This window comes from Rana temporaria, chromosome 4 (assembly GCF_905171775.1).
Source record: "Rana temporaria chromosome 4, aRanTem1.1, whole genome shotgun sequence".
Taxonomy (NCBI): Eukaryota; Metazoa; Chordata; class Amphibia; order Anura; family Ranidae; genus Rana; species Rana temporaria.
Window position 1 is genome coordinate 262,791,917 of NC_053492.1, and position 26,954 is coordinate 262,818,870.

The 26,954-nt window shown below is 43.4% G+C and overlaps 1 protein-coding gene across 1 annotated transcript in view; it reads left to right on the forward strand.

The window, feature by feature from the left end:
* The window catches only part of AFG1L (AFG1 like ATPase), a 171,341-nt gene that overhangs the window by 76,633 nt on the left and 67,754 nt on the right, over window positions 1–26,954 (forward strand). The window contains exon 7 of the mRNA XM_040350205.1: window positions 22,524–22,582. Within this exon, the coding sequence (XP_040206139.1) occupies window positions 22,524–22,582 (59 nt within the window). The remainder of the gene's footprint in view (window positions 1–22,523; window positions 22,583–26,954) is intronic.

Sequence of the window (26,954 nt, forward strand, 5' to 3'; positions counted from 1 at the left end):
AAAAAAACTCATATAGTGTGAATCCGTGTGATAAAAACACATAAGTGAATCCCCCAGTGACTGGCAACAGACAATGTGAACACAAGAAACCACCACCGGTACACACACTGACCCTTACCAGAGCATATGATCCATCAGGATCAGTCAGAGCAGAGGGGATGTAAACAGTAAGCAGTAATGGGACGTCTCAGCCAATGGTAAAACGGAAGAATCGGCAGGTCCAATATGTGTGAGGAGGAGATAAAAAACTCACATAGCGTGATAACGTAGAAGTATTTAATAAAAAAGCAGTAACACTTACAGTTAAATAACAAGGTGTCAGCAGAGGTAAAAAGAAAGCCGGCTGGCGTGTCAGAACGAAGGTCCTCAAATCGCGGTGACGTCAGCACGTCGCCTCCCAACGTTTCGTCTACTCTAGACGTGGTCACGGGAATGATTCATAGGACGGAAAGCTATTCTAAACAATAACTAAGTGCAGTTAGAAGGACAATCTGAGGGAAAGTGCAATAACACACGACATACCACCCAAGCTATGAGGTCCTCAAACTTTTAAATTGTTTGTTTGGGCCAGTTTGGCTAAAATATATTTATTTGTATGGCAGAACAGTCTGGCCGCTGGGATGCTGTAACAGACTATAGTAGTTTGTGCTACACACAGTAAGTGCTGTTTACTTCCAATACAGGTATGAACAATGCTGCCAGGATCAGAGAGAGTCACTTGTATGGCATCTGTGCCATTCAGGAACATCCTTGTATTTTTTTTTTTTTTTTCAATGAATACAAGACATTTGCTGATTGGCTGGGGTGAGAATCATGACATCATCTACCCGTCTGTCTTCCTCGGCTAACCAGAGAACGCTTTGTATTCATTGAAAGAAATGCAGAGCTGTTCCATAATGTCAGAGATACCATACAAGCAATTCTCTCTTTCTGGCAACAGAGGGTAAGTTGCTTGTACCCATGTAGAAATCTTATTGTATATCTAACCAAAAACGATATGGGTAGTTCCTACAATGCAAATGCCTGCGAGTAAACAGGAAAGTATATGAAAGGAGAAAACACAAAAAGCAAACAAATTCACTTCTTTAGCAAATCTGTCTCATAGATGGCCACAGTCTAATAAAGAACAGAAAATATTAGCCCACCACAACTGATTGGAGTGGTAGGGGAGAAAAAGACAGGTGAATATATGCTAAAGAAAGGAACAAAAATAAATATCTGCACTTGTGGTTAATAAACAGAAGCTGCTGAACACTATACCTCTGATACCAGGCACAAAAATAAACATCAAAAATGTGCATCTCATACAACCTAAAACTGTGTCTTAAATATTACCAAATAAATAAATGACAACTCATTCAAATACAAACCATGCAGTACTTAAAGTAAAATGGTGAATAAACAAATTATAACCAAATTTTTGTCACACAATATTACGTGACAAAATAAGCAAATAGATAAATATGTGACTCCAGAGAGGAGAAAAAACAGAGCCAAAAATGAGAAGGTTGCAAAATGGTTAATCAGGATCAAAAAGTAGTCCCTAATGCCGTGATGGAAGCTGGAAATCACAGGATTGGTAAAGTGTCACCAACCAAGCTCATGCTGCACTTACCGAAACATGTGTGACTCCTTTTCTTAAAGCGTATGTAAACCCTCACCTTGTAAAACAAACCATTTAGTTTAAAATAGAAGTGAAAAACAAAACATTTGTGTAAAGGGATAAAAAAAATGTATGTGGTCACATAATCTCCATTCTCAGAAGTACAGGGAGGTGAGGTAGGAGAAACAGCAGAATACTGAACTTCCCAGTGATAGGCTGTGCAGGGGAGGCATATGAACATAATCCTGATCATTGGGAGAGAGTAGGCAAGGTTCCAAGCCTAGCTAGAGGACTGACTACGCTAAGGAAGAGGATATCTGGGTTATGGCAGCTAGCTGCTGCCATAACAAAGACATCCCTCTTCAAAGTGCCGCCGTATATCGGCGTGAGCTGGTCCGGAAGTGGTTAAAGTGGTAATAGTGTCTTTTTTATGACTTGTACCTACAGGTAAGCCTATAATAAGGCTTACTTGTAGGTACAGTGAATATCTCCTAAACCTGCACGGTTTAGGAGATATTCACACTGCATGCAGCCTGTGATGTCACTGGCGCATGCACTCTGAAGGGATGGCATACCTTCGGGATGCTTCAGAGCTCCGTGCTGTGGTCCGTGACTTCCATATGCATGTGCGGGAGTGACGTCATCACGGCGCTGCCAATCAGATGGCCGAAAGACGCAAACCCGGAAGGAAGACCTGGTGAAGATGGAAGTGCTATCTAAGGTATTTCATAATGTGCTAGTATGTGATTCATACTAGAACATTATGCAATTGCTTAAAAAAGGCCTGGATTCTTTCCTAAATGTACATACAATATAACTGGGTACTAACATTTATAGGTAAAGCTGATCCAGGGAAAATCCGATTGTTTTTGGGGGATCGGGAAGGATTTTTTTTCCCCTGGTGTAGAAAATTGAAGCATGCTTTGCTGTTTGTTTGTTTTTTTGCCTTCCTCTGGATCAACTGTGGGTGAGGGATTGTGTATATGGGAGTGTATTCATTTTTTTTTGTTGTGGTTGAACTGGATGGTCTTTTTTTAACCTGACTAACTATGTAGCTATGTAATTGTCTTACAGGGTTTAATACCACTTTACGTCTGCATTCACACTTTGGAGTATTATTTTCAGGCGGAAAGTTTTTGCCACAAATTTGTACAGGTCAAAAGGTCACACATGTAATCTGCCTAAAAATATGTATTTCTTTATCGTACATCACGGGACACAGAGCGGCATTCATTACTATATGGGTTATATGGAGTACCTTCAGGTGTAGACACTGGCAATCTCAAACAGGAAATGCCCCTCCCTATATAACCCCCTCCCATAGGAGGAGTACCTCAGTTTTTACGCCAGTGTCTTAGGTGTTAGTCATGGTTTAGCTTGCCTCCGCATCCTTGGGATTAGGTGAGCTACCGGTTCTGTCCAAAAAAGCCTCAGCGCTAAAGTGGTCAGTAACCGGACCCCAAACCCTTGGGGTATAGCCCATAATGCTTTTCTTTTTAGAGAGCTGGACCCTGGGCCCAGAACTTAGAAACCTTTGGGTACCTAAAGTTTTCTGTTGCCAGGGTGCTATATGGGCCCAGGACAGTGGATCCTTCATAGGAACCCAGGGCCTGAAGGTCTAGACATCCCCACGGAGATGGGGGAAGATTGGGCCTCTTGCTTGGCAAAGTCCTGCGGCATGGAGCAGGTAAGTGAGGGGAAAACTTGCGGAACTTGGTTCTTAGCAGGTTTTTTCTGGGGGGTCACAGGGGACATGCCTAAAGTTATGCACTGCATCTGGCAAACTAGTCACATATCATAAAGATAGGATGGCTCTCTATGTATTATTCCCCATAAGATGTGACCTCCCTTGTAGTGTTGGAAAAGCATTGAGTGGGGCCTGTGTTATATAAAAATATATGTGTGTGTCAGAGAGCTTTGCTTACCTGCAGGCCTCCAGGCGATGCTCCATTCAGTCTTCCTCCTCAGAGCCTGCAAGCAGGCAAAACGCTGACCTCCTCATGGTTCCAGGCTGCAGGCTGCAGTTTGCTGGAACAGAGAGGTCCCTTCCTCCCAAAATCCCCCCCCCTCCCCCTGTCGGGAGGGGCATTTCCTGTTTGAGGTTGCTGGGGGGGAAGGGCGGGTCAGTGGCTTAAAGGAAGGGGCGGCCCTTCCTTGTTTGTTCCATCAATACTTTGGAACTGAGGAGAAAGACCAGAGCGGCAGCACGGGGCGCCGAGGACACACAGTGGCCAGAAAGGATATTGCAGTCTTCAGAGGACTGTTTTGTCAAGCCTAGAAATAGGCTGTTTCTTTTCCATCTCATAGTTTTTCTTTGCAATACTACTCAGGGGGACAGAATGTTTTTTCTTTCCTGGATTTGAAACAAAAACGAAAAAAAAAAAAAAAAAAGTCATCTAGGGGAGAGGAAGCATTTTTTTATCCCCCAAACAGGTGTTTGGACAATTAACTTTTATAGTTCCAAATACCAATAGGTAGCAGGTGTACCTCGGTATTGTACCATGGTATGCCGCTGTTTTCCCTACAGGGAGCCTTGGGGCCATCGGGATCTGGGGCTGGAGCTGACGCGGGTCAGTCCAACCCTAAGATGGTCACGGAGGAGGTATTACTCACCTCTTTAAAAGAGATGCAGAAAAGCATGGGAAAAATGATATCCGCAGCTATGCGGGGCAGTAAGCGGAATAGATCTCCGTCGCCCGAGCGCGGACCCTCAGAAGAGGAGGTCCTTTCCTCAGGGGAATTGGACGACCTCTTGGACACGGACCAAGTAGGTTCAGGGATCGAAGACCCGGATACAGAGGAGTCTGGGGCAGTCTCCCTGAGGGAGAGCTGGTGGATTCAAGGATTGTCGGACTTGGTCCATAGGACATTCAACTTGCCAGTACCAGATCTCCAGGTATCGACGGTTTCAGCTTTGGGCTCACTGAGGGCGCCTCAAAGCAATGCTGTGTTTCCGATCCATCCTCTATTAGAGGGAATTTTGTTTCAAGATTGGAACAAGCCAGATAAGATCTTCTTACCACCTAAAAGGTTCTCTGTCCTATATCCTATGGAAGAAAATTTTTCCAAAAGATGGGCTACTCCTGCAGTGGACGCAGCCATCTCATGTGTTAACAGATCGTTAACATGCCCTGTAGAAAACATACAGGTGTTCAAGGATCCAGTTGATAAGCGCTTGGAAGCACTACTTAAGAACTCCTTCACTACTGCAGGGGCAGTAGTACAGCCAGCTGTGGCTGCGATTGGGGTCGCTCAAGCATTATCGGATCAATTTAAGCAGATGCTTAAACTTATTCCGGCCCAGCAGGCAGAAAAATTTTCGGATGTCCCTAAGGCCATATGTTTTACGGTAGACGCAATCAAGGATTCTATCCAGCAAGCGTCACGTTTATCGTTATCCCTTATCCATATGAGAAGACTCTTATGGTTAAAAAGCTGGGAGGCTGAGCCCCCATGCAAGAAGCTCCTGGTAGGGTTCCCCTTCCATGGAGGACGACTCTTCGGAGAAGACCTAGATAAATACATTCAGACCATTTCAAACGGCAAGAGTACTCTCTTGCCAACTAAGAAGAAGGTTCAGGGACCTGCGTTTAAACGACAGTATTCCCCTGGGCAGGGGCCCTCTAATGCCAAGCAGTATCGACGGCCTCCTGCAAAAGCAAACTTCGGCTTCAACAGCAGATCACAAGGGGCTGTTAGAGGCAAAAGGCAGTGGTTTCGCAAACCAGCAAAACCAGCCCCCAAGCCAACCTTATGAAGGGGCGCCCCCACCCACGAAGGTGGGGGGAAGGCTGCGACTCTTTTCAGAGATTTGGGAAGCCAGCATTCCCGACGAGTGGGTACGGTCTTCCGTGGCCACAGGATACAAATTAGATTTCCTAAGGTTTCCTCCTCCTCATTTCCAGAAGTCGAGGATTCCAAACGATCCGGAAAAGGGAGCCGCATTAAGATCGGCATTAGATCATCTACTTTCCCAGGAAGTAATAGTAGAGGTACCAGTCCTGGAACAGGGGCTGGGTTTCTACTCCAACCTATTCATCATCCCAAAATCCAATGGAGATGTCAGGCCAATTTTGGACCTAAAGATGGTAAATGCATATCTAAAGATCCGCTCATTTCGGATGGAATCCGTGCGGTCAGCAGCTGCCACACTCCAGAAGGACGACTTCATGGCGTCCATAGACATAAAGGATGCCTACCTTCATGTTCCAATTTATCAGCCACATCAAAGATATCTACGCTTCATGGTGGCTTCGCGTCACTTCCAATTCGTGGCGCTTCCCTTCGGGTTGGCTACGGCCCCCCGGGTGTTCACGAAGGTCCTAGCTCCAATCCTAGCCAAACTAAGGATCCAAGGGGTCACGATCCTAGCATACCTGGACGACCTCCTAGTCATAGATCACTCGTCTCCCGGCTTGGAGCGAGCAGTGGCCCTCACGGTCCAATACCTCGAGAGGTTCGGCTGGGTCCTAAATCGAGAAAAGTCAGCTTTCCAGCCCACAAAGCAGTTGGAATATCTCGGCATGAGATTAGACACAGAACAACAAGGAGTGTTCCTACCTCTGAGGAAGGTAAAAGCCATCAAGGAATTAATCCTACTGGTTCTAAGCAAGAAAGAACCGACTATTCGCCTATGTATGAGGTTACTAGGCAAGATGGTGGCCACATTCGAGGCGGTACCATACGCCCAGAGCCACACTCGCATCCTACAGGCAGCCATCCTGTCAGCATGGAGCAGAAGGCCACAGGCCTTGGATATCCCGTTGCCGCTCTCATCAAGAGTCCGACAAAGTCTGTGTTGGTGGTTAGACCCTCAGAATCTACTGAAGGGGAGGTCTTTCAGCCCAGTGGCTTGGAAGATAGTGACCACAGACGCCAGCCTGACGGGCTGGGGAGCAATTTTGGATGGTTGCACTCGCCAAGGTACTTGGGCAAAGCCAGAGAAGCAGTTGCCCATCAACATCTTGGAGCTCAGAGCTGCTCGACTAGCCCTCAGGGCTTGGACGTCAAAATTGCAGGGGTTCCCGGTGAGAATTCAATCAGACAATGCCACGGCCGTGGCACACATAAATCACCAAGGGGGAACCAGGAGTCAAGCCGCTCAGAGAGAGGTGAGCTTGATTCTTCTATGGGCAGAGGCTCATGTGCCCTGCATATCGGCAATATTCATTCCAGGAGTGGACAACTTTCAGGCGGACTTCTTAAGCCGCCAGACTCTATGGCCGGGGGAATGGTCTCTGCATCCACTAGTCTTTCAAGCACTCTGCCAAAGATGGGGAGTGCCGGACGTGGATATCATGGCATCGAGACTCAACAAGAAACTAGACAGGTTCATGTCCCGCTCAAGGGATCCGATGGCCTGCGGAACCGATGCGTTGGTTTGCCCTTGGCATCAGTTCAAACTTCTTTATGCGTTTCCCCCGCTCCAGTTACTACCCCGCCTGCTGCGCAGGATCCGGGTGGAGCACATACCAGTCATCCTGGTAGCTCCAGCATGGCCCAGAAGGGCATGGTACTCACTAATCTTAAGGATGGTAGTGGGAGACCCTTGGACTCTTCCTCTACGGCCAGACCTGCTATCGCAAGGTCCGATCCTCCACCCTGCCTTACGGCATCTAAATTTGACGGCCTGGAAGCTGAATCCCTGATTCTCAGGGGTAGAGGTCTGTCTCAGAAAGTAATCTCTACCCTAATCAGAGCCAGGAAACCGGTCTCTAGGGTGATTTATTACAGGGTCTGGAAGGCCTATGTAGGCTGGTGTGAGTCCAAGCGATGGCTTTCTCGCAAATTTACCATTGATAGAGTATTAAGTTTTCTCCAGCTAGGAGTGGATAAAGGATTGGCATTAAGCACAATCAAAGGACAGATTTCTGCTCTGTCAGTGTGGTTTCAGCGGCCGCTGGCCACCCACTCGCTGGTTAAGACCTTCCTTCAAGGGGTCTTACGTATTAGACCTCCAGTTAAATCCCCGCTTTGTCCGTGGGATTTAAATCTTGTTCTGTCAAGTTTACAGAAACAACCGTTTGAGCCGTTGGCTGATATTCCTTTGGTTCTACTGACAAGGAAGTTAGTATTTTTGGTTGCCATAGTTTCCGCAAGAAGAGTTTCGGAGCTGGCAGCCTTATCCTGTAAGGAACCATATCTTGTTTTTCATAAGGACAGGGTCGTTCTCCGCCCTCATCCTTCCTTCCTTCCGAAGGTCATATCCAGTTTTCATTTGAACCAGGATTTGGTATTACCATCCTTCTTCCCTAAACCTACTTCCAGAAAGGAAGGGTTGCTGCATACCTTGGATATTGTCAGGGCCATGAAGGCCTATCTTAAAGCTACAAAGAAGATCCGGAAGACAGATGTGCTGTTCATTCTACCGGATGGGCCCAAGAAGGGGCAGGCAGCTGCAAAGTCCACCATTTCTAGGTGGATTAAGCAATTAATCACTCAGGCCTACGGCTTGAAAGGGTTGCCTCCTCCAGTATCATTAAAGGCTCATTCTACTAGAGCCATGGGCGCCTCCTGGGCAGCACACCACCAGATCTCTATGGCTCAAGTTTGCAAGGCGGCAACCTGGTCTTCTGTCCACACGTTTACAAAATTCTACAAGTTGGACGTAAGAAGGAATACTGATACTGCCTTCGGGCAGGCAGTGCTGCAGGCTGCAGTTTGAGACCCTCGGATTCCGGGGGCTCCTCTTGTTCGAGTTAAATTTAAAAATTTTATTTTTCTCAACTAAGTTGGATTTATTATGATTTGAGTATATCTCTAAATTAAATCCTTTTGTCTTGGAGATGTTCTCCCTCCCCTCATTGTAAGCATTGCTTTGGGACATCCCATATAGTAATGAATGCCGCTCTGTGTCCCGTGATGTACGATAAAGAAAAAGAGATTTTTAATACAGCTTACCTGTAAAATCTTTTTCTTGGAGTACATCACGGGACACAGAGCTCCCACCCCTCTTTTTTGAGGACCATTTTGGGAGGCATACTGCTTGCTACAAAACTGAGGTACTCCTCCTATGGGAGGGGGTTATATAGGGAGGGGCATTTCCTGTTTGAGATTGCCAGTGTCTACACCTGAAGGTACTCCATATAACCCATATAGTAATGAATGCCGCTCTGTGTCCCGTGATGTACTCCAAGAAAAAGATTTTACAGGTAAGCTGTATTAAAAATCTCTTTTTTTTTGAGCTTCAGGCCTATTGCTTTAAGTGGCGGAACACTCAGATGTAAACTGGGGCCATTTAAAAGAATGGGATTTTGCTTTTTGTGCATTTTGAAACTTTTAAGATGAGCGTTTTCTGAGCTGAAAACGCTCAGGTGTGAATGAGCCCTTAGTGCTGCACTGTTTGTATTTGAATGAGTTGTCATTTAACGATTTAATACTATTTAAGGCACAGTTTTAGGTTGTATGTGCTGCACTTTTTTGATGTTTTTTAGGTGAATATATGCTGCTGGAAAGGTGAGCATTATGGTAAACCTGTGATGCTTGCTCTGCATTGACAAAGCACATGCTTGCTCTAAGGCTATGTCATATCAACAGTTTAGAAACTTACAGGTCTGCACTGCTGGCAGCTGTCATAACCTTTCTTTTTAAAGGGAATTTAACCTACCAGACTCTGCCAATTGCTAAAATGAGTCTTGGGCAGACCTACTATTAGGCCAGTTTAACACTGTTGCACTGCAGTTTTGGTATGCTGTATGTTTGGTGCCATTTCAGAAAACGTGCAACCAAACAGAAAGTCAATGAGACCATGGCTAAATCTGTGTGTAAAACGCACGAAAACCGTGGATACATCATCCAAACTGTAGTGCATCAGTGTGAAACTGGCCATAAAGTGAGCCTTAGGTGTCTATAACGTGGAACATGGTTTGACATTGCTAGAAGATTGGTCAAAGCAGTTGAAACTTCAGTTCAATGTTGTTTTTAAATGTACAATAATGCACTTAGGAAAAGAAAATCTCAGATTCAGAGTACTTTATTAATCAGAGGGGTACAGTGTTGGCTAGAACTACAAAGGAAAAAGATAGTTGTTTCAGATTATAAGTGAAAAACACAGCGTTAGGTGATATCAACAAAGTTTGCATTGTACTGCAAATAATTGATAATAAAATAATTCCCACCAGCTGTAGAAAAACTTGCTAAATGGCAAATAAAGGTAATTAAATGAATAAATCACTGCGCTAAGTGATAACAATATTGATCCTAAAAAGTAAAAACACAGATATAAAAGTCCTTTACAGTCCCAACATGTGTTGTTTTCATCTGTGCTCATGCTCAATAGAAGGCTAATCCATGCTTCATAAACTTGTGCTCAGACTGGGTGTCCCACATGGATGTGCACTCGCCCTTAGATGTTGACTAACTATCTCTAGTATGGTTGATTAGGCATGTGGGGAAACCCCTGGAGGGAGAACCTCAGCGTAAAACCGTTTGAAATTTATTGGATAAAACCGATGTGAAATGACACTCACATTTTGTGTTGCCTATCGTCCTGGCACCCGGTGTGTATAGCATACGATTTTATTGCTGAAGACTGCTGCTCACAGAACGGTTCCATTCCCGTAAGTGGCATGGGCGGATGAGACACGATCAAGCCTTGATGCATTTCAGCCAATCAATGGGCCGTCATCAGGAAGCTCACCTGATGACAGCTGTTAGATTTTGAATTTATTACTATTTTATGTGATAAAAGTTTCTGAGAATCAATATTTAAACATGTTAATTTTGAAGGTTGATGAGGAAAGAGTAAGGTCATTTGTTGTAGGCTACAAGTATTTTTGAAGTTCTACGTCAAGACAATGGGTGGAGTAATGTTACTTAATATACACAAGTGTGTGTTACGTTTGTGACAGTAGCCTCATCACCTTTCTTGGAACTATTCTAAATGTAAATATGCTTAGCTTGGCTTTTAGAACAGTATAAGAATCCATGTGGTTTGAGTAGCTAGTAGGACCTCGGGGGTAACCCGACCCTGCAGGGAAATGGGGGTAGGAAGCCCACCCAGCAGGAAGCTTTCACTATGGAAACCCAGCAGAGATCCTCCTTCTGAAACCTTATGAATTACCATCTTGCCATGTGTTACCAGCTGCCAATATGTAAGCACTGTCTTTTGCTTGTCTATCTTGAAGAATAAACTTTGTACTTTTGAAGGAAGCCTAAGTCTTGTATATTGGGAACGAAACGCCTGGAAGAAAGAGACTATTGACATAACACATGACACGTGTCAAAAATGTCTCCCCCCCCCTCTTCCACATTCTTCAACAGCCCATTGATTGGCTGAAATGCATCGAGGCTTTATCATGTCATCACGACATGTCCACCCACGCCACTTCCGGAAATCGAGCTGATCCGCGAGCAGCGGCCCTCATTTTACAGCTTTAGCTGCTGGAGATCAGATCGGCTTCAAAAAAGGTATGTATACCGATTTCTTCTTTACAGGGCTAGATAGGTTAGTGTTAGATCGTGGATGTCTGTAGATGCAGGGATTTTAGGGTTCCACATCGCTCTTCTGTGTTTTATATCTGAACATTGTCCATACCAGCCAAAGTAGCTTTAGGCTCATCTGTTTTTTTATTCTAAAAAATAAATCCACTGGAAAAGCTGTCCTTATGTTCTTAACCACTTAACGACCGCCGCATGTACATATACGTCCACAGAATGGCACGTACAGCAGATGGGCGTACATGTACGTCCCTGCCTTCACGCGGGTCGGGGGTCCGATCGGGCCCCCCCCCGGTACATGCGGCGGCCGGAAATCGTGTAGAAGCGATCCGGGATGAGGGTGCGGCTATTCGTTTCTAGCCACACCCTCACGATCGCTCCCCGGAGCTGAAGAACGGGGAGAGCCGTATGTAAACACGGCTTCCCCGTGCTTCACTGTGGCGGCTGCATCGATCGTGTGATCCCTTTTATAGGGAGACACAATCGATGATGTCAGACCTACAGCCACACCCCCCTACAGTTGTAAACACACACTAGGTGAAACATAACTTCTTCAGCGCCCCCTGTGGTTAACTCCCAAACTGCAACTGTAATTTTCACAATAAACAATGCAATTTAAATGCATTTTTTGCTGTGAAAATGACAATGGTCCCAAAAATGTGTCAAAATTGTCCGAAGTGTCCGCCATAAAGTCGCAGTCACGAAAAAAATCACAGATCGCCGCCATTAGTAGTAAAAAAATTAAAAATAATACAAATGCAATAAAACTATCCCCTATTTTGTAAACGCTATAAATTTTGCGCAAACCAATCGATAAATGCTTATTGCGATTTTTTTTACCAAAAATAGGTAGAAGAATACGTATCGGCCTAAACTGAGGAAAAAAAAATGTTATATATGTTTTTGGAGGATATTTATTATAGCAAAAAGTAGAAAATATTGCATTTTTTTTCAAAATTGTCGCTCTAATTTTGTTTATTGCGCAAAAAATAAAAACCGCAGAGGTGATAAAATACCACCAAAAGAAAGCTCTATTTGTGGGAAACAAAAAGGACATCAATTTTGTTTGGGAGCCACGTCGCACGACCGCGCAATTGTCTGTTAAAGCGACGCCTTGCGAATCGCAAAACCTGGCCTGGGCATTTAGCTGCCTAAAGGCTTAAGTGGTTAAGATAAAATCATTTTCCTTTACTTCCAGGCCTTTAATGTGGATGTTTTATCAAAGCATAAGCATTTATTCAAGGTCCTTCGTTCTCAGAATATCTCGCTGCTCTAAGATTCAAACACTCTGTCTCCACTGACAGTGTTTATCTGCTACAGTTTAGAAAGCTTAGTCAGAAGAGAGCAAGTTACCATGTGGTGAACCCTGATCTCTCATAGTGTTCATTAAACAATAGGATTTGCAATGGCGCTGTATGAAAACAGCAAAGTTTTAAGTTTTACAAGTCCTTCCCATTCTCAAAGAAAGGCTTCGAGAACCTTACAGATAACATTTTTGATAGTGAGAGTTTGGAGAAGAATGGTGTACTTCATTACCTTGCTAATTAGCATCATATTTAAATCGGAGAAAAAAAAATACCCTCTTCAGTGTAATCATTACAGTCTTTTTTTTCTTAAGTGTCATATCAGCTATGCTCTCTCTTACATGAATATTTCCTCAAATTTTCTTTTTTCTTAAAAAAAAAAAAAAAAAAAGAAACTTAACCCATTCAATGTAGGGACACATTAACAGTTCTGACAGTTCTGCATTCAGTCTTTGTATTGTAAGCAAAGAATATTGTATAGGGTACATTCTTCATTTGTACATTTCTTACCTACCAAAGGTATTAATCTAGCCTAATGTCTGGAAAGCTTTTTTTTTTTTTACCTGCTGTAACATTTATATTGTCTACAGTGCATCCGAAAGTATTCACAGCGCTTCACTTTTTCCACATTTTGTTATGTTGCAGACTTTTTCCAAAATGGATTAAATTCATTACTTTCCTCAAAATTTTACAAAAAATACCACATGACGACATTGTGGAAGAATTTTGTTTGAAATTTGTGCAAATTTATTAAAAATTTAAAACAAAAAAAAATACACATACATAAGTATTCACAGCCTTTGCCACGACACTCAAAATGTATCTCTTTATATCACACCCTGTTTTTATTTATCATCCTTGAGATGTTTCTACAATTTGATTGGAGTCCACCTGTGATAAATTCAGTTGATTGGACATGATTAGGAAAGGTACACCCCTGTATATATAAGGTCACACAATTATTAGTGCATGTCGGAGCACAAACCAAGCCATGACATCCAAGGAATTGTCTGTGGACCTCCGAGACAGGATTGAATTGAGTTACAGATCTGGGTAAGGGTACAGAAAAATGTCTGCAGCATTGAAGGTCCCAATGAGCACAGTGGTCTCCATCATCTGTAAATGGAAGAAGTTTGGAACCACCTGGTGTCAGAGATGGCTAACACAGGCATCCAGCACAGGGTAAACAGATCAGTGGGATGCACTGAAGGAATCTGGCACAAAATATGTGAAAAATATATACCGTATTTATTTACTTTGACTGACAGACTTTAACAACAGAAACTCAGAGAAGCCCACTGAAGGAACTGCAAGTAACTGAACCCTTAAAGCAGCCTGTATCTTACACGTATAACACACACTTTTTTCCTCTGAATATAGAGGGTAAACAGTGCATGCGTGTGTGTGTTATACGCCAATATCATGTTTTACCAATAGGGGGCGGGGATCGGGCAGTCCGCCCCAGGAGCCACCCATTGGAGGGGTGTCAGGCCGGCCATCCCGCCTCCCCTCGCCCTGGAACAATGCTCCCTGCATAGTCTGAAGTTGAGAAAAAAGTCACTTGCCAGCCCCTTCTACACCGCTCCTCCTGTGTCAGCGTAAAGCTTGTAAATATCTTTATAGCTCAGTTTTTTCTGGCTGCTCTCCTCCTCTGAGTGTAGCTTTGATTGGAGGAGAGCAGTCACATGACCTACTGTGTAACAGAGGAAAGCAGTCATGTGACCAGGTCAGTGAAAAAAAACTGTGGGGATGTATAATGGATGGGGGGATGTGTACTGGATGGGGGATGTATAATGGACAGGGGCTGTATACTGGGAGAAGGGCTGTATAATGGATGGGGGGGGATGTGTACTGGATGGGGGGGATGTATAATGGATGGGGGGGCTGTGAAAAATGTTTTTCCTTAAACTCCCCTCGTAAAATTAGGGTGCATGTTATACGCCTGTGCGTGTTATACGCCGATAAATACGGTATTTATTAAAGATAAAGACACACATGCAAAACCAACAGCAAACCATAAACAAGAAATGAATACAAAGAAAACACAGCAACCCCAAAACACATAATCTAACTAATATATACAAGGAAAACGAACACATATATAAACAAGACAGGGATGAGAGACAAGGGGAACAGGAGGCCAGGTAGTGGGAGCAGTAAGCAAGGGGGAGCTGGAAGCAGGAATCAGGGGATGGGTCTCTGGGACAGGATACAGGAAACAGAGTCCAGGACAAGGCAGGAAGCGGATCAGGAACAGGTTCAGGCAAACGGATCAGGTTCAGGCAGGTTCTAGGCTTGCAGAGGTAATACCGAAGCTCTGAGCCTGGAGTTTGTCAAAAGGCACCTGAAGGACTCAGACCATGAGAAACAAAATTCTCTGGTCTGATGGAACAAAGATTGAACTCTTTGGCCTGAATGGCAAGTATCATGTCCGGAGGAAACCAGGCACCACTCATCACCTGGCCAATACCATCCCTACAGTGAAGCATGGTGGTGGCAGCATCATGCTGTGGAGATGTTTTTCAACGACAGGAACTGGGAGACTAGTCAGGATCGAGGGGAAAAATGAATGCAGCAATGTACAGACATCTTTGATGAAAATGTTTTCCTTGATGAAAACATGCTCCAGAGTGTTCTGGACCTCAGACTGGGGTGAATGTTAATTTTTCAACAGGACAATAACCCTAAGCACCCAGCCAAGATAACAAGGGAGTGGCTACGGAACAACTCTGTTAATGTCCTTGAGTGGCCAGCCAGAGTCCAGGCTTGAAGCCGATTGAACATCTCTGGAGAGATCTCAAAATGAACGCTTCCCATCCAACATGATGGAGCTTTAGAGGTCCTGCAAAGAAGAATGAGAGAAACTGCCCAAAAATAGGTGCACCAAGCTTGTAGAATTATACTCAAAAAGACTTGAGGCTGTAATTGGTGTCAAAGGTGCTTCAACAAAGTATCGAGCAAAAGCTATGAATCCTTATTATGTACGTGTGTTTTTTTATTTTTTTATAAATTTGCTAATATTTCAAACAAACTTCTTTTACGTTGTCATTCTGATTCTGGAGTATTTGTCGAATTTTGAGTAAAATAGTGAACTTAATCCATTTTGGAATAAGGCTGTAACATAACAAAATGTGCAAAAAGTGAAGCAATGTGAATACTTTCCGGATGCACTGTACAAACCCAATTCCAAATAAGGTTGGGCACTTTGTAAAATCTAAATAAAAACTGAACGCAGTGATTGGAAAATCTCATAAACCCATATTTTATTTACAATAGAAAACATATAAACTGTTTAAACTGAGAAAATCAACAATTTTAAGAAAAAAATAGGATAATTTTGAAATTGATGGCAGCAACACGTCTCAAAAAAGTTATGAAAGGGCTATGTTTACCATTCCTTCTTCTTTTAAGAACACGCTGTAAACAGCTGAAAACTGAGACCAGTTGCTAAAGTATTGGGAGAGTATTGGAATATTGTTCTTGTCTAATATAGGATTCTAACTGCTCAGCAGTCCTGAGTCCTCTTTGTCAAATTCTTTGTTACAAGATGCAGCAAATAATTTCAGTGAAAGGTCTCGACTTTCAGGCAGGTAAGTTAAGCTTTCAAACTCTTCTACTTTGAAGCAATGCTGTTGTTACAGATGCAGTATGCCGTTTAGCAATGTTCTGCTGAAATATGCAAGGCCTTCCTTGAAAAAGACACTGCCTGGATGGGAGCATATGCTGCTCTAAAACCTGGATATATCTTTCAAACCATCAGATGGCAATAGTTATATTGCACTTGATAGCTGTCACCATAAGTCTTGGTCATTGAACATCCCCAGAGGGCAATTTATTTTTTGCAAAAAATACACTAAAGCCATAATTGGCAAAAAAAAACACATTTTACAAAATTCCTGCTAAATCTAAAAGCTTAACCTGCATGGTTAATAACAACAACCAAAAAATTTACATTGCGCCTTTTTGCAAAATGGTGTAAATAAAACGTACGCAAAAATGTAAATATCCACATTTCTCAAAAATCTGAAAGTTTAAATGTTTCCCCAATATAGCTTTCAGAATTTGTGAACGACCCCTCTGTATTTGCGCAAATGTTTATTAAAACAATATTGTTGCTAAAAATACACTACAACCATTATTGGCAGATACAAACACAATTTGATAAAATTCCTGCTAAATATAAAAGCTTATTTTGTTAAGTTAATAAATAACAAATAATTGTAAAGTTTAACCACTTCAGACCCGGACCATTTGGCTGGCCAAAGACCAGAGCATTTGTTGTGATTCGGGACTGCATTGCTTTAACTGAAAATTGTGTGGTCGTGCGACGTGGCTTCCAAACAAAATTGGCGTCCATTTTTCATCACAAATAGAGCTGTCTTTTGGTGGTGTTTGATCACCTCTGCGTTTATTTTTTGCACTATAAACAAAAAAAGAGCGGCAATTTTGAAAAAAAGCAATATTTTTTGCTTTAATAAATATCACTCAAAATATATAAACTTTTTTTTTCCTTCAGTTTAGGCCGATACGTATTCTTCTGCATATTTTTGGTAAAAAAATCTTAATAAGCGTTTATTGATTGGTTTGCGCAAAAGTTATAGCGTCTACAAAATAGGGGATAGTTTTATGGCATTTTTATGAATAATTTTTTTTACTAGTAATGGCGGTGATCAGTGATTTTTTTATCGTGACTGCGACATGGCAGACACATCCGACACTTTTGGCGCTATTTTGGGACCATTCATATTTACACAGAGATCGGTGCTATAAATATGCACTTATTACTGTGTAAATGTGACTGGAAGTAAAGGGGTTAACCAGGAAGGTCAGGGAAAGGGTTAAGTGTGTCCTAGGGAGTGATTCTAACTGTAAGGGGGTGGGGCTTACTGTGACATGACACTGATTGCTTTTCTGATGAGAGGGAGCAGACAATCAGTGTTGTGTCACTAGGCAGAACAGGGAGATACCTTGTTTACACGGCAACCCCCCCCCCGGTTCTGCCGTTCCGTTACCTGATCGCGGGACACAAGTCCGCGGGACCAGTCCGTGGGCATGCGCGCCCGCTAGGCGGCAGATTCAAAGCAATGTTGCTTTGCCTGCCCATGCCATTCTGCCGACATATATGCACTTCTTAGTGTGTAAATGTGACTGGCAGTGAAGGGGTTAACCAGGAGGGGGCGCTGAAGGGGTTAAGTGTGTCCTAGGGATGTGTTCTAACTGTAGTAGGGATGGGCTATGTGTGACACAACACTGATCACCGCTCCCGATTACAGGGAAATGCTTGTTTACATTAGCATTTCCCCGTTCTTCCTCTCCGTGAGATGATCGCGGGTATCACACTCACGGAGCTTGCAGCGGGGGCGCGCACCCACAATGCCGCGTCTTAAAGGCGATGTACAGGTACGTTAATCTGCCTGTACGTTCCATTCTGCCGACGTATATCGGCGTGAGCCGGTCCTTAGCAGGTTAATTGCGCCTTTTTGCAAAATGGTGAAAATCAAACGAACCCACAAATTTCTGGAGGTTTTAATTTTTCACTTACAGCTTTCAAAATTTGTAAAGGACCCCCCAAGCATATGACCTTTGGAATAAAAATAAGGTGCTACTTTTTTTTTAGGCCCTGCAGTAGTTGCGCAAATGTTTATCAAAACAATATTTTTTCCAGAAATATACACTAAAACCATTATTAGCAGATAAAAACAAAGATAATTTTACAAAATTCCTGCTAAATTCCAACTAAATATAAAAGCTTAACCTGTATGGAGTTAATAAATAACAAATACAGTATTTGTAATTTTTACATTGTGCCTTTTTGCAAAATGGTTAAAATCGAACGTACGCAAAAATGTAAATATCCATATTTCTCTAAAAATCTGAAGGTTTTTATTTTTCCCTTAGAGCAGGGGTCTCCAAACTTCCTAATAAGGGGGCCAGTTTACTGTCCTTCAGACTTTAAGGGGGCCAGACTGTTGACATTGGGAGCAGAAAAGGTCCCCACATCAGCAGGAGAAATTGTGCCCCAACGTTGATGTGAGTGGGAGAAATTGTGCATTATCATTGGTCCCAATTGTTGATGTCATTGTGAGGAATTGTGCTCCATCATTGTGATCAGTGGTAGGAGTTGTGCCCCATCGTTGGTGTCATTGGGAGGAATTGTGCCCCATCTTTGGTAAATTATGCCCCAAGGGCTGGATAAAAGCAAGCAAAGGGCCACATCTGGCCCCCGGGCCGCAGTTTGGAGACCACTGCCTTAGAGCATTCAGAATTTGTGAAAGACCCCTTAAACCATCTATTTTCTGAAAGCACATGACCAGTAGAATAATAAGGAGGTGCTACTGTTTTTGCACAAATCTTTATCAAATCACTATTTTCACAAAAAAAAACCTCTAAAATCCTTATTTGCACACATAACTTATGTAATTCAGCGGGGTGTGCTAAAGTGTACCCCCACGGAGGGCTGTGTTTACCTGCATGGGTGTCAAGTTGGGAGAAGTGGCTGTGTCATTGCAGCTGCTGCATCTAAATTGACATGAATGGGACTGCCTGCACAGGAATGCACGGAACACATGTGCATTCCCGTGCAGCTGCTGTGTCCCAATTGACATCAACGGGACTGCCTGCAGGTGTTCCGTGCATCCCTCTGCAGCTAAATACGGCCCTGTAGTCGTATGCCTTTGCGTGAAACAAGGCCTTATGCCGAGTACACACGATCATTTTTCAGCATGAAAAAAAAAACGTTTTTCGGCATGTAGAAAAAACAAAGTTTTTTCCAACTTCATCATTAAAACGACGTTGCCCACACACCATCGTTTTTTAAAAATGCTCTAGCAAAGTGCGGTGATGTACGACGACACTATAAAGGGGAAGTTCCATGCGGAGGACGCCACCCTTGGGGCTGCTTTAGCCGATTCCGTGTTAGTAAAAGACAATTTGCGCTTTTCTTTCTGTTACAGCGTGATGAATGTGCTTACTCCATTATGAACGGTAGTTTTACCAGAACAAACGCTCTCGTCTCATAACTACTTGCTTCTGAGCATGCGCAGGTTTTTAACATCGTTTTAGCTCACACGCGATCGTTTTTTACAACCCGAAAAAAATGCAGCATGCTCGAAAAAAAAAATTCTCGTTTTTCAGAAGCCGAAAAATGATGTGAAGCCCACACACGATCATTTTAAATGACATTTTTTTAAAACAACGTTTTTTTAATGCCGAAAAATGATCGTGTGTACGCGGCATAAGGCTTTGTTTAGACTTACAGTTGGGGGGGGGCATGCAGTTGTGGTGCATCTGTAGGCTAAAATGGGATTAAAACAGATGGTGAGGAGGCATTGCACCGCTTCCTTACCGCCTGTCAGTAGCCCCAGGAGGGTAGCCCTGGGCTTTAGAGGCAAGGGAGATTTAGACGCATGGCTAAATTTACCCTTCGGGCCCTTTCACACAGGATGTCCGATCAGGTCCGCTTGTCAGTTTTTCAGACGGACTTGATCGGACACTCCAGTCTCCCCTATGGAGCGGCGGATGTCAGCGGTGACATGTCCACTGATATCCACCACTATCCGATCCTACCTTCAAAAAACAGACGGATGGTAGTCCTATTTTCCATCCGTCTGACGGATCGGATGAAAATGGACAGGCAGTCCTTTTTCACCTGATCTCCCCATAGAGGAGAGTGGGACAGAGCGGAGACAGACCTGTCATCCGCAGGGGCATTAGCAGACCAATCCCCCACTGAACAAGTGGATTCTGGCCCTTGGAGGTGCCTGTGTGAAAGGGGCTTTGTTATGGATTTTTAGTTTTTTGTAAATTTTCTTTATTTATTTATTTTTTACAATTTTTTTTTTAATGGGGGGTATCTTTTAGAGAGACATCAGGGGTCTAAACAAACCTCTAATGTCGTCTCTTTTTTTAGACAGAGAAAGGGACTGAAGAGTTCAGTCCCTTTCTCTGCAGGCTCAGCTGAAATACTTATGGATGGAAGCCTCTGCATAGCGGCTCTCATTCATTCATAAACGGTAGCATAGTAAACAGTGTTTACTATGCCACCGTCACAGCTGAACATAGGAGTGATCAGTACTGAACGCTCACTATGTTCACCTAGGATAGGAAGGGAGCTGGTAAACACATGTTTACCAGCCCCCCACTCTCCATCCTGACACACTGCACCCGCCGATCTCCCGGGCAGCAGGTGTGTGGAATGCTGCCCTGCAGAGCTGCATGGAGGGGCCGCCGGGGATTGGTGAGCACGGGGGCCCTGAAGGGGGTGCGACATCATTTAAGGATAAAAAAGTTTAATTGTATAATTGCCGGCGGGAGTGTCAGCAAGGGGACCGGCGATAGCAACCGCTCCACAGATGATCCGTGCTGGCGGGGGGGCACTGATGCTGGGGAGTGAAAATTGGTTCTAGACGGAAAGACGTAATAAGTAAGAAGACAGTGTAGAGGGGGGGACAGAACAATCATTTGAGGTAGTGCAGTTTGGGAGGAAGCAGCGGGTGACAGGTAGAGAGGTGGCGGGGGGTCTTATTTTAGCTGAATAACTCTGATCAGCGGCTTGTTAGCCGCTAATCAGAGCTATTGTTTTGTTCAGCAGAGTCTGCGGAGCATTTCTGATATAAGTTTATGGTCAGTGAAGTGACCATGGGCTTATATCAGAGGAGGAATGTAGGTCCGTACGGCATATGGACTTGGCCACCTGCAGGCAGTTCTGTAGGTCCGTATGGCGGACGGACCTGGCAGTGAAAGGGTTAAACTGCCACCACTGGCTTTTACCAAAGAACTGGAAACTTTCACAAGATTAGCAATACAACTATGATTTTTAAATAAATGTCTAACACACACAGTCACCACAGACAGGTATATTCAGAGATGTATACTATAGTAACGCTGTTCAAGAGACAGGGATTCTTTGAGTTTGTTGTGGACAAGGCCGTTGCGGCTTAAATGCATCTACCTTTATCTTTATGGCGATACAATAAACTTTGACTGATTTAAAGAGCATGTATGGAGTTGCGGATTGTCCTTTATCTATTCTTTGAGTTTGCGTTAGAGCAATAGACAGTTTTAACACTAACACTAAATATTGTTTAATAATGAAGAGGTAAAAAAAGGGTGACAATTAAACTATTTACAGAAAAAGGGTATTGCAAGGAAACAAAGAGACAATAATGCAACAAAAAAAATGAGTTGAGTATGAAAAATACTTGCAATTCCTGGTTCGCAGAATCCAATGAATAAGCAAAGATTGTACAGTGGCTCTCTCAAGTCCTGTTAGTTTGATGTTAAACGAGAGCTGTCCAATGTGTTTGCAGTCCACTTTTCTTTGGTATTAAGGGGGTGTTGACAGAGACCATCAGACCAATTAAGTGGCTGAGGGCTGGCCCTAGGATGTCACGGTGTTATGACTGTATCACAGGTCCAGTTTCACGGTGTTAGGACTGTATCACAGGTCCAGTTTTCTATAAGTATCGATATCTCTGAATACCTGCAGGCTGCAGTCTGCGAACATGCATATTTATGTCCAGCATGAAATTGGCTTTGAAATGGATATAAATATGACAGGTTTTAGTAATTTACTTTACCTAGCAGGGTTATTGTGTCTCGTTGGCGCCCCATATTGCCTAATGAGGGGGTGTTTGGACTCAAAACGTTACAAATTAACTGACGGAAGTAAATGTGTCCTTATTATGGCTGTGCTGTTATTAGTTCATGTATTATGAAATATACCAAAGTTTTGGAGTCTTGGCTGATAACCAAGTCTATCATGAATGTGTATTGCTACACAATAAGAGTTGGCATGTATCTATTAAAACTCCCCTAACTCAAGCAAGCAAGTCAGACAGCATTATTTGGACTTCCAGGCTGAAGTGTGGATTTGGCTAATAATCATGATTGGGTCTGCCTCTGTGCTGATCTGATAAGAGGGTTCTGGCATCAGCTAACAGTGTGTGTATTGTACCAGATGCTTTGGGGGGATGAAGAAAGGGAGACCACTGCTGCTATTCACCAACTTGTGTTACAAACTGTCATGGCTGAATTCTAAACAACATGGAATCCTAGCATATTGAGACTGTTTATGATACTTTATGGATGTGGAACTTCTCACCAAATATATGGATATTTAATCTTTTTCTTGTTATTTTTTAAAAATAAGATTACACATAATGTATTTTGTTTTTCAGATCTCTATAAAAATGGACTTCAGAGGGCTAATTTTGTTCCATTCATTGCTGTTCTTAAGGTAAGTGATGTAATATACTGAATGTATTTTTTGATGGCATGATCATTACATTTTGTCTGAAAAGCAAGCAGACACATGTTGCTGCCATCAGGTGTTGGGTGCTTTTTTGCGTTCAGATGGGTAAAGAAATGCCCAGTATATAATGGGGATCTCTACTGGTCCACTGATGCTGCCAGGGAGAGGCTTAAACTAAATCTATGGTCACAGTATACACTTTCAATTTATAAGATCACCATTGTAATTGCAATACACAATAGGTATTTTTGACAATTCAATTTAAGGAGACTGGAAATATCATCTTTGGTGTTTTAATTGCTGCCTGTCTACTGGCTATCTCACGTGTGCAGAACTTCACAAACTTCAAGATTATTAATAGGAATAGGCTAGAAATAGTTTAAATACTTGTGGAAATGAAAATATGATTTGACATTTTAACCATAGATCTGCTTTTGATTATAGCATATCCTTTTTAGCACCTCTACTTATCCCCAGCACATAAGCTATTTTGGCTGTGGACACAGGTCAGCATGGGCACCATAACTGGCCTGCGGCTACGCAGCCCCATACAATAGTTCTAGCATTACATTTTTCAGTATTTTGTGCTACATTCGCTTCTGTAATGAATCGGTCTACATGGGCCAATCTTCTCTTCTCACATGCATTGATAAGCCCCTGACTTCCCATGACCCTTTCTCCCGTTTGCTGGTTTTCCTTCTTTGGACCACTTTTGCTATGTTCAGACAAATGCAGACCAGGAACATCCAGTTTTGGAGTTACTCTGACCCAGTCATCTAGCCATTACAATTTAGCATTTGTCAAAGTTGATCCTTACACTTATACATTTTGTTTCTGCTTTCAACACAACTTAAGGGACAACATTTTCACCCCTTTCTGCCTCATATATACCACCCACTTTCAGACGCCATAGTGACGAGGTAAATTAGTGTTATTCACTTTACCTGTCTGTGGTCATAATGTTATGCAGGGCTTTTTTTCTCAGAGAATCGGTGCAGGAACTCAACCATGCCCCCATCACACTACCGCCTTACAGTTGAAGGGTCCTAATGGGGCATTGTTAAATACAAGTAGTGTGTTCTGCACAGGTTGCAGAGTTCAGGAGTGTACTGCATACAGAGTGAAGAGCTCAGGAGTCCAGGGTTCAGAAGTGCGCTGCGTACAGAGTCCAGGGTTCAGAAGTGCGCTGCGTACAGAGTCCAGGGTTCAGAAGTGCGCTGCGTACAGAGTCCAGGGTTCAGAAGTGCGCTGCGTACAGAGTCCAGGGTTCAGAAGTGCGCTGCGTACAGAGTCCAGGGTTCAGAAGTGCGCTGCGTACAGAGTCCAGGGTTCAGAAGTGCACATTAGGGAATCAGTGTGGAGAGAGGGGGTGTTAGGGATCAGTGTGGAGAGAGGGGGTGTTAGGGATCGGTGTGGAGAGAGGGGACATTAGGGATCGGTGTGGAGAGAGGGGACATTAGGGATCGGTGTGGAGAGAGGGGACATTAGGGATCGGTGTGTAGAGAGGGGGCATTAGAGATCAGTGTGGAAAGAGGGGGGCATTAGGGATCAGTGTGGAGAGAGGGGGACATTGTGGGGGTGATCTGTGTATGCATGCAGTGTACACTACGTGAGTGCAGTGTGCTCTGTGTGACTGTTCTGTGCATGTTGAGTGTCATATACCACAGTGCACTTGGCTTACATGGAATACTCGGTCAGCTTGGGATTTTTTCCGGACGTGTCCATTACAGGTGGGATAGAGCACTGCACCCGTCCCTGGAACAGCAGAGGAACACAGCTTTGAGCAGCAGTGCTCAGTGCGGCACAGTGTCCTGGGACTCACAGCCAATAGGAAGCCAGGGGGATGTGTGCACTTTTTCAATTACAATACGACTTGTGTAACAATTGTATATGCTATAATAATAGTTACCCTTTAAGTTCTTTATGACTGCTCATTGCACATTATTGGCACTTTGCCCCCACCAAATACCTACCTCACCTGATCCAGCACTGTCCTCATCTAAAGCGGCTGTCACCTCTTTCCTTGCATTCACAGGACACAGATGCAGCAGCAGCAACCATTATCTCCTGCTGCTGTCAAACAAATCCTGGGAGCAGAGACCCGGGGGCAGGGCCGAGCCATCTATAGACACATATATCCACAAAAAACATTTATACACTTATTGCGCTTAAGTGTCCCAATCTACAGTATATCCTCAGTCTATACAATTTCCACCTTCAGCTTTAAATCCTTTCCAGCTGTTCCCCAGACCTTGCACAAGGGGATGCAAGCAGGGGCGGACTGACAACTCATGGGGCCCCCGGGCAATAGAAGACTATGGGGCCCCTGGGCTTACAGATGGCCACCACGCCAGGAGGCAGTGCAGAGGTGGGACAGCTAAAATCTCTGGATTTTCACATCAGAAGCATGTTGGTTTCAGACATATCAGGGACAGATATAAAAAAAACACAGATTTTTACATACTGTCCCTGGTTTTACTGAGTCTGCCAATCCTGATAGTGACATGGGGCCCTCGGGCAGTGCCGAGTGATTCAATGGTCAGTCCGCCCCTGGATGCAAGTAACCTCAAACGACAAAACTAAACGACAGGGAAGCACACAGATTAGTGCAATCAATCACTTTATTTCGATTTTAAAATAAAAAATAGCTCACTCACATGTTCCAAAAGAATAATGTGCCGTTACAACCTCAAATGTGATCCATTGCAGCCTGACCAAAGCTGCCGCATGTCACACAGTCTCTCTCTCTCTTTCTCTTTATTCATCTGAAACAGGTGAGTGAATTTATTTAATTTTCATTTCTACATGTAAATAAAGTGATTATCGTGGTAGTCTGTGCACTTCTCTCTGACGATTTGTTGTCTGTGGACGAACACAGTCCTCCTTGGTAGCTCGTTTGCACGTCTGCCCCATAACACGTATCTTGTTATGGGGCAGGCACAGAAGAGGAAGAGCAGAGAGTGCCAGTGGAGGTCACCAGAAGAGAAAATTTGGGGCTACACTGTGCAATACCACACAAGTATAAGATGCTTTTTTATTTGAGGTAAAAAAAAAAGTATCCTTTAGAAATCACTTTTAGCCCTGGTTCCCACTGGGTACGATTTGGAATGATTTGAGATGCGATTTGACATGTCAAATCGCATCTCAAATCGGCGGCAATTGTCGGCAATGGCACTGTCCTAATCAGTGCGACGCCGCATCTGCTCTTTCAAAAAGTATTTCCTCCTGTTCTACTTTTTGCAATTTCGGGCCGCGATTTACATTAAATTGGGGTCGAAATCGCGGCAAATTGCACCCGCGAAATCGCGGTTAAATCGCGCATTTTAACGCGATTTTGAATTTGCAGCAGTGTGAACCTAGGCTTAGTGTTCGAACTAAACTGCTGTATAGATTGGACTTTAACATTTTGTTTACCCTGTTTATATACATGGGCTCTAAATGGTGCCATCCCACTTCGCCTGACATGGCATTGCTAAGCAGCAGGAATGACACTAGAGGTGTACCTGCAGGCCGATGCTGCTCTCCCTTGTTTGGCATTTTGTCGGTGGGCAATGGGAACAATAATACGTAAGATAGGGGTTAATCTGCGCTTAGGCTCTAACCAGGCTAATATATATGACAGTAGATACCAGACAGGTGTCTAATCAAATCCGGGAAAAAAAATAATCAGAATAATTGAAATTAAAATGTTCAATAATCAGGCTGCAGCCCCCCAAAAACCAATCCCCATAGGAGATAGTAAAAGACTAGATGAACGTGTGGAGGGGTGGTGGCGCTGCCCTACCTGCAACTGGGCACAGCAATAATTGTGAACAGTAACCCAAATGGGTGTGAGGTGACGTGTAGTGGTCAGTACAGTAAGTAAAACAGACCTGTATACCAACAAAAATGGGAACAATAATGGGAGTTGTCTTTGATGCTGGTTCCACCTTCTTGGATGGTGCATTGTGCTTTTGGGCTGGACATTGCTGCAATGGACAGTATGTCATGGCACCCTTCATAACTGAGTGTTTTCTGCCCCAGGCAAGCTAAGCATAAATACTAATATATAGATTTATTTTTTCAAACACTTTTTATTAAAGAGTTTAAAACATTTACAAAACACATATAGAAAGAATACACCAGTTGTCAAGGCAAAGAGGGCTTCCGCCAGCAATATGTCATGAGTACACTGCACAAATATGAAGTACATAGCAGTCAAAACAGGTATATCACAAAATATCTGCTTCAAATTTCCATGATAACAAGTGCAGAAGACTTCAGTTGGTCTCTAGAACAGTGGTTTCAACCCTGTCCTCAAGAATCCCCAACCGGTCATGTTTTGGGAATTTCTCTTAGATAAAATAGCTATCCAAAA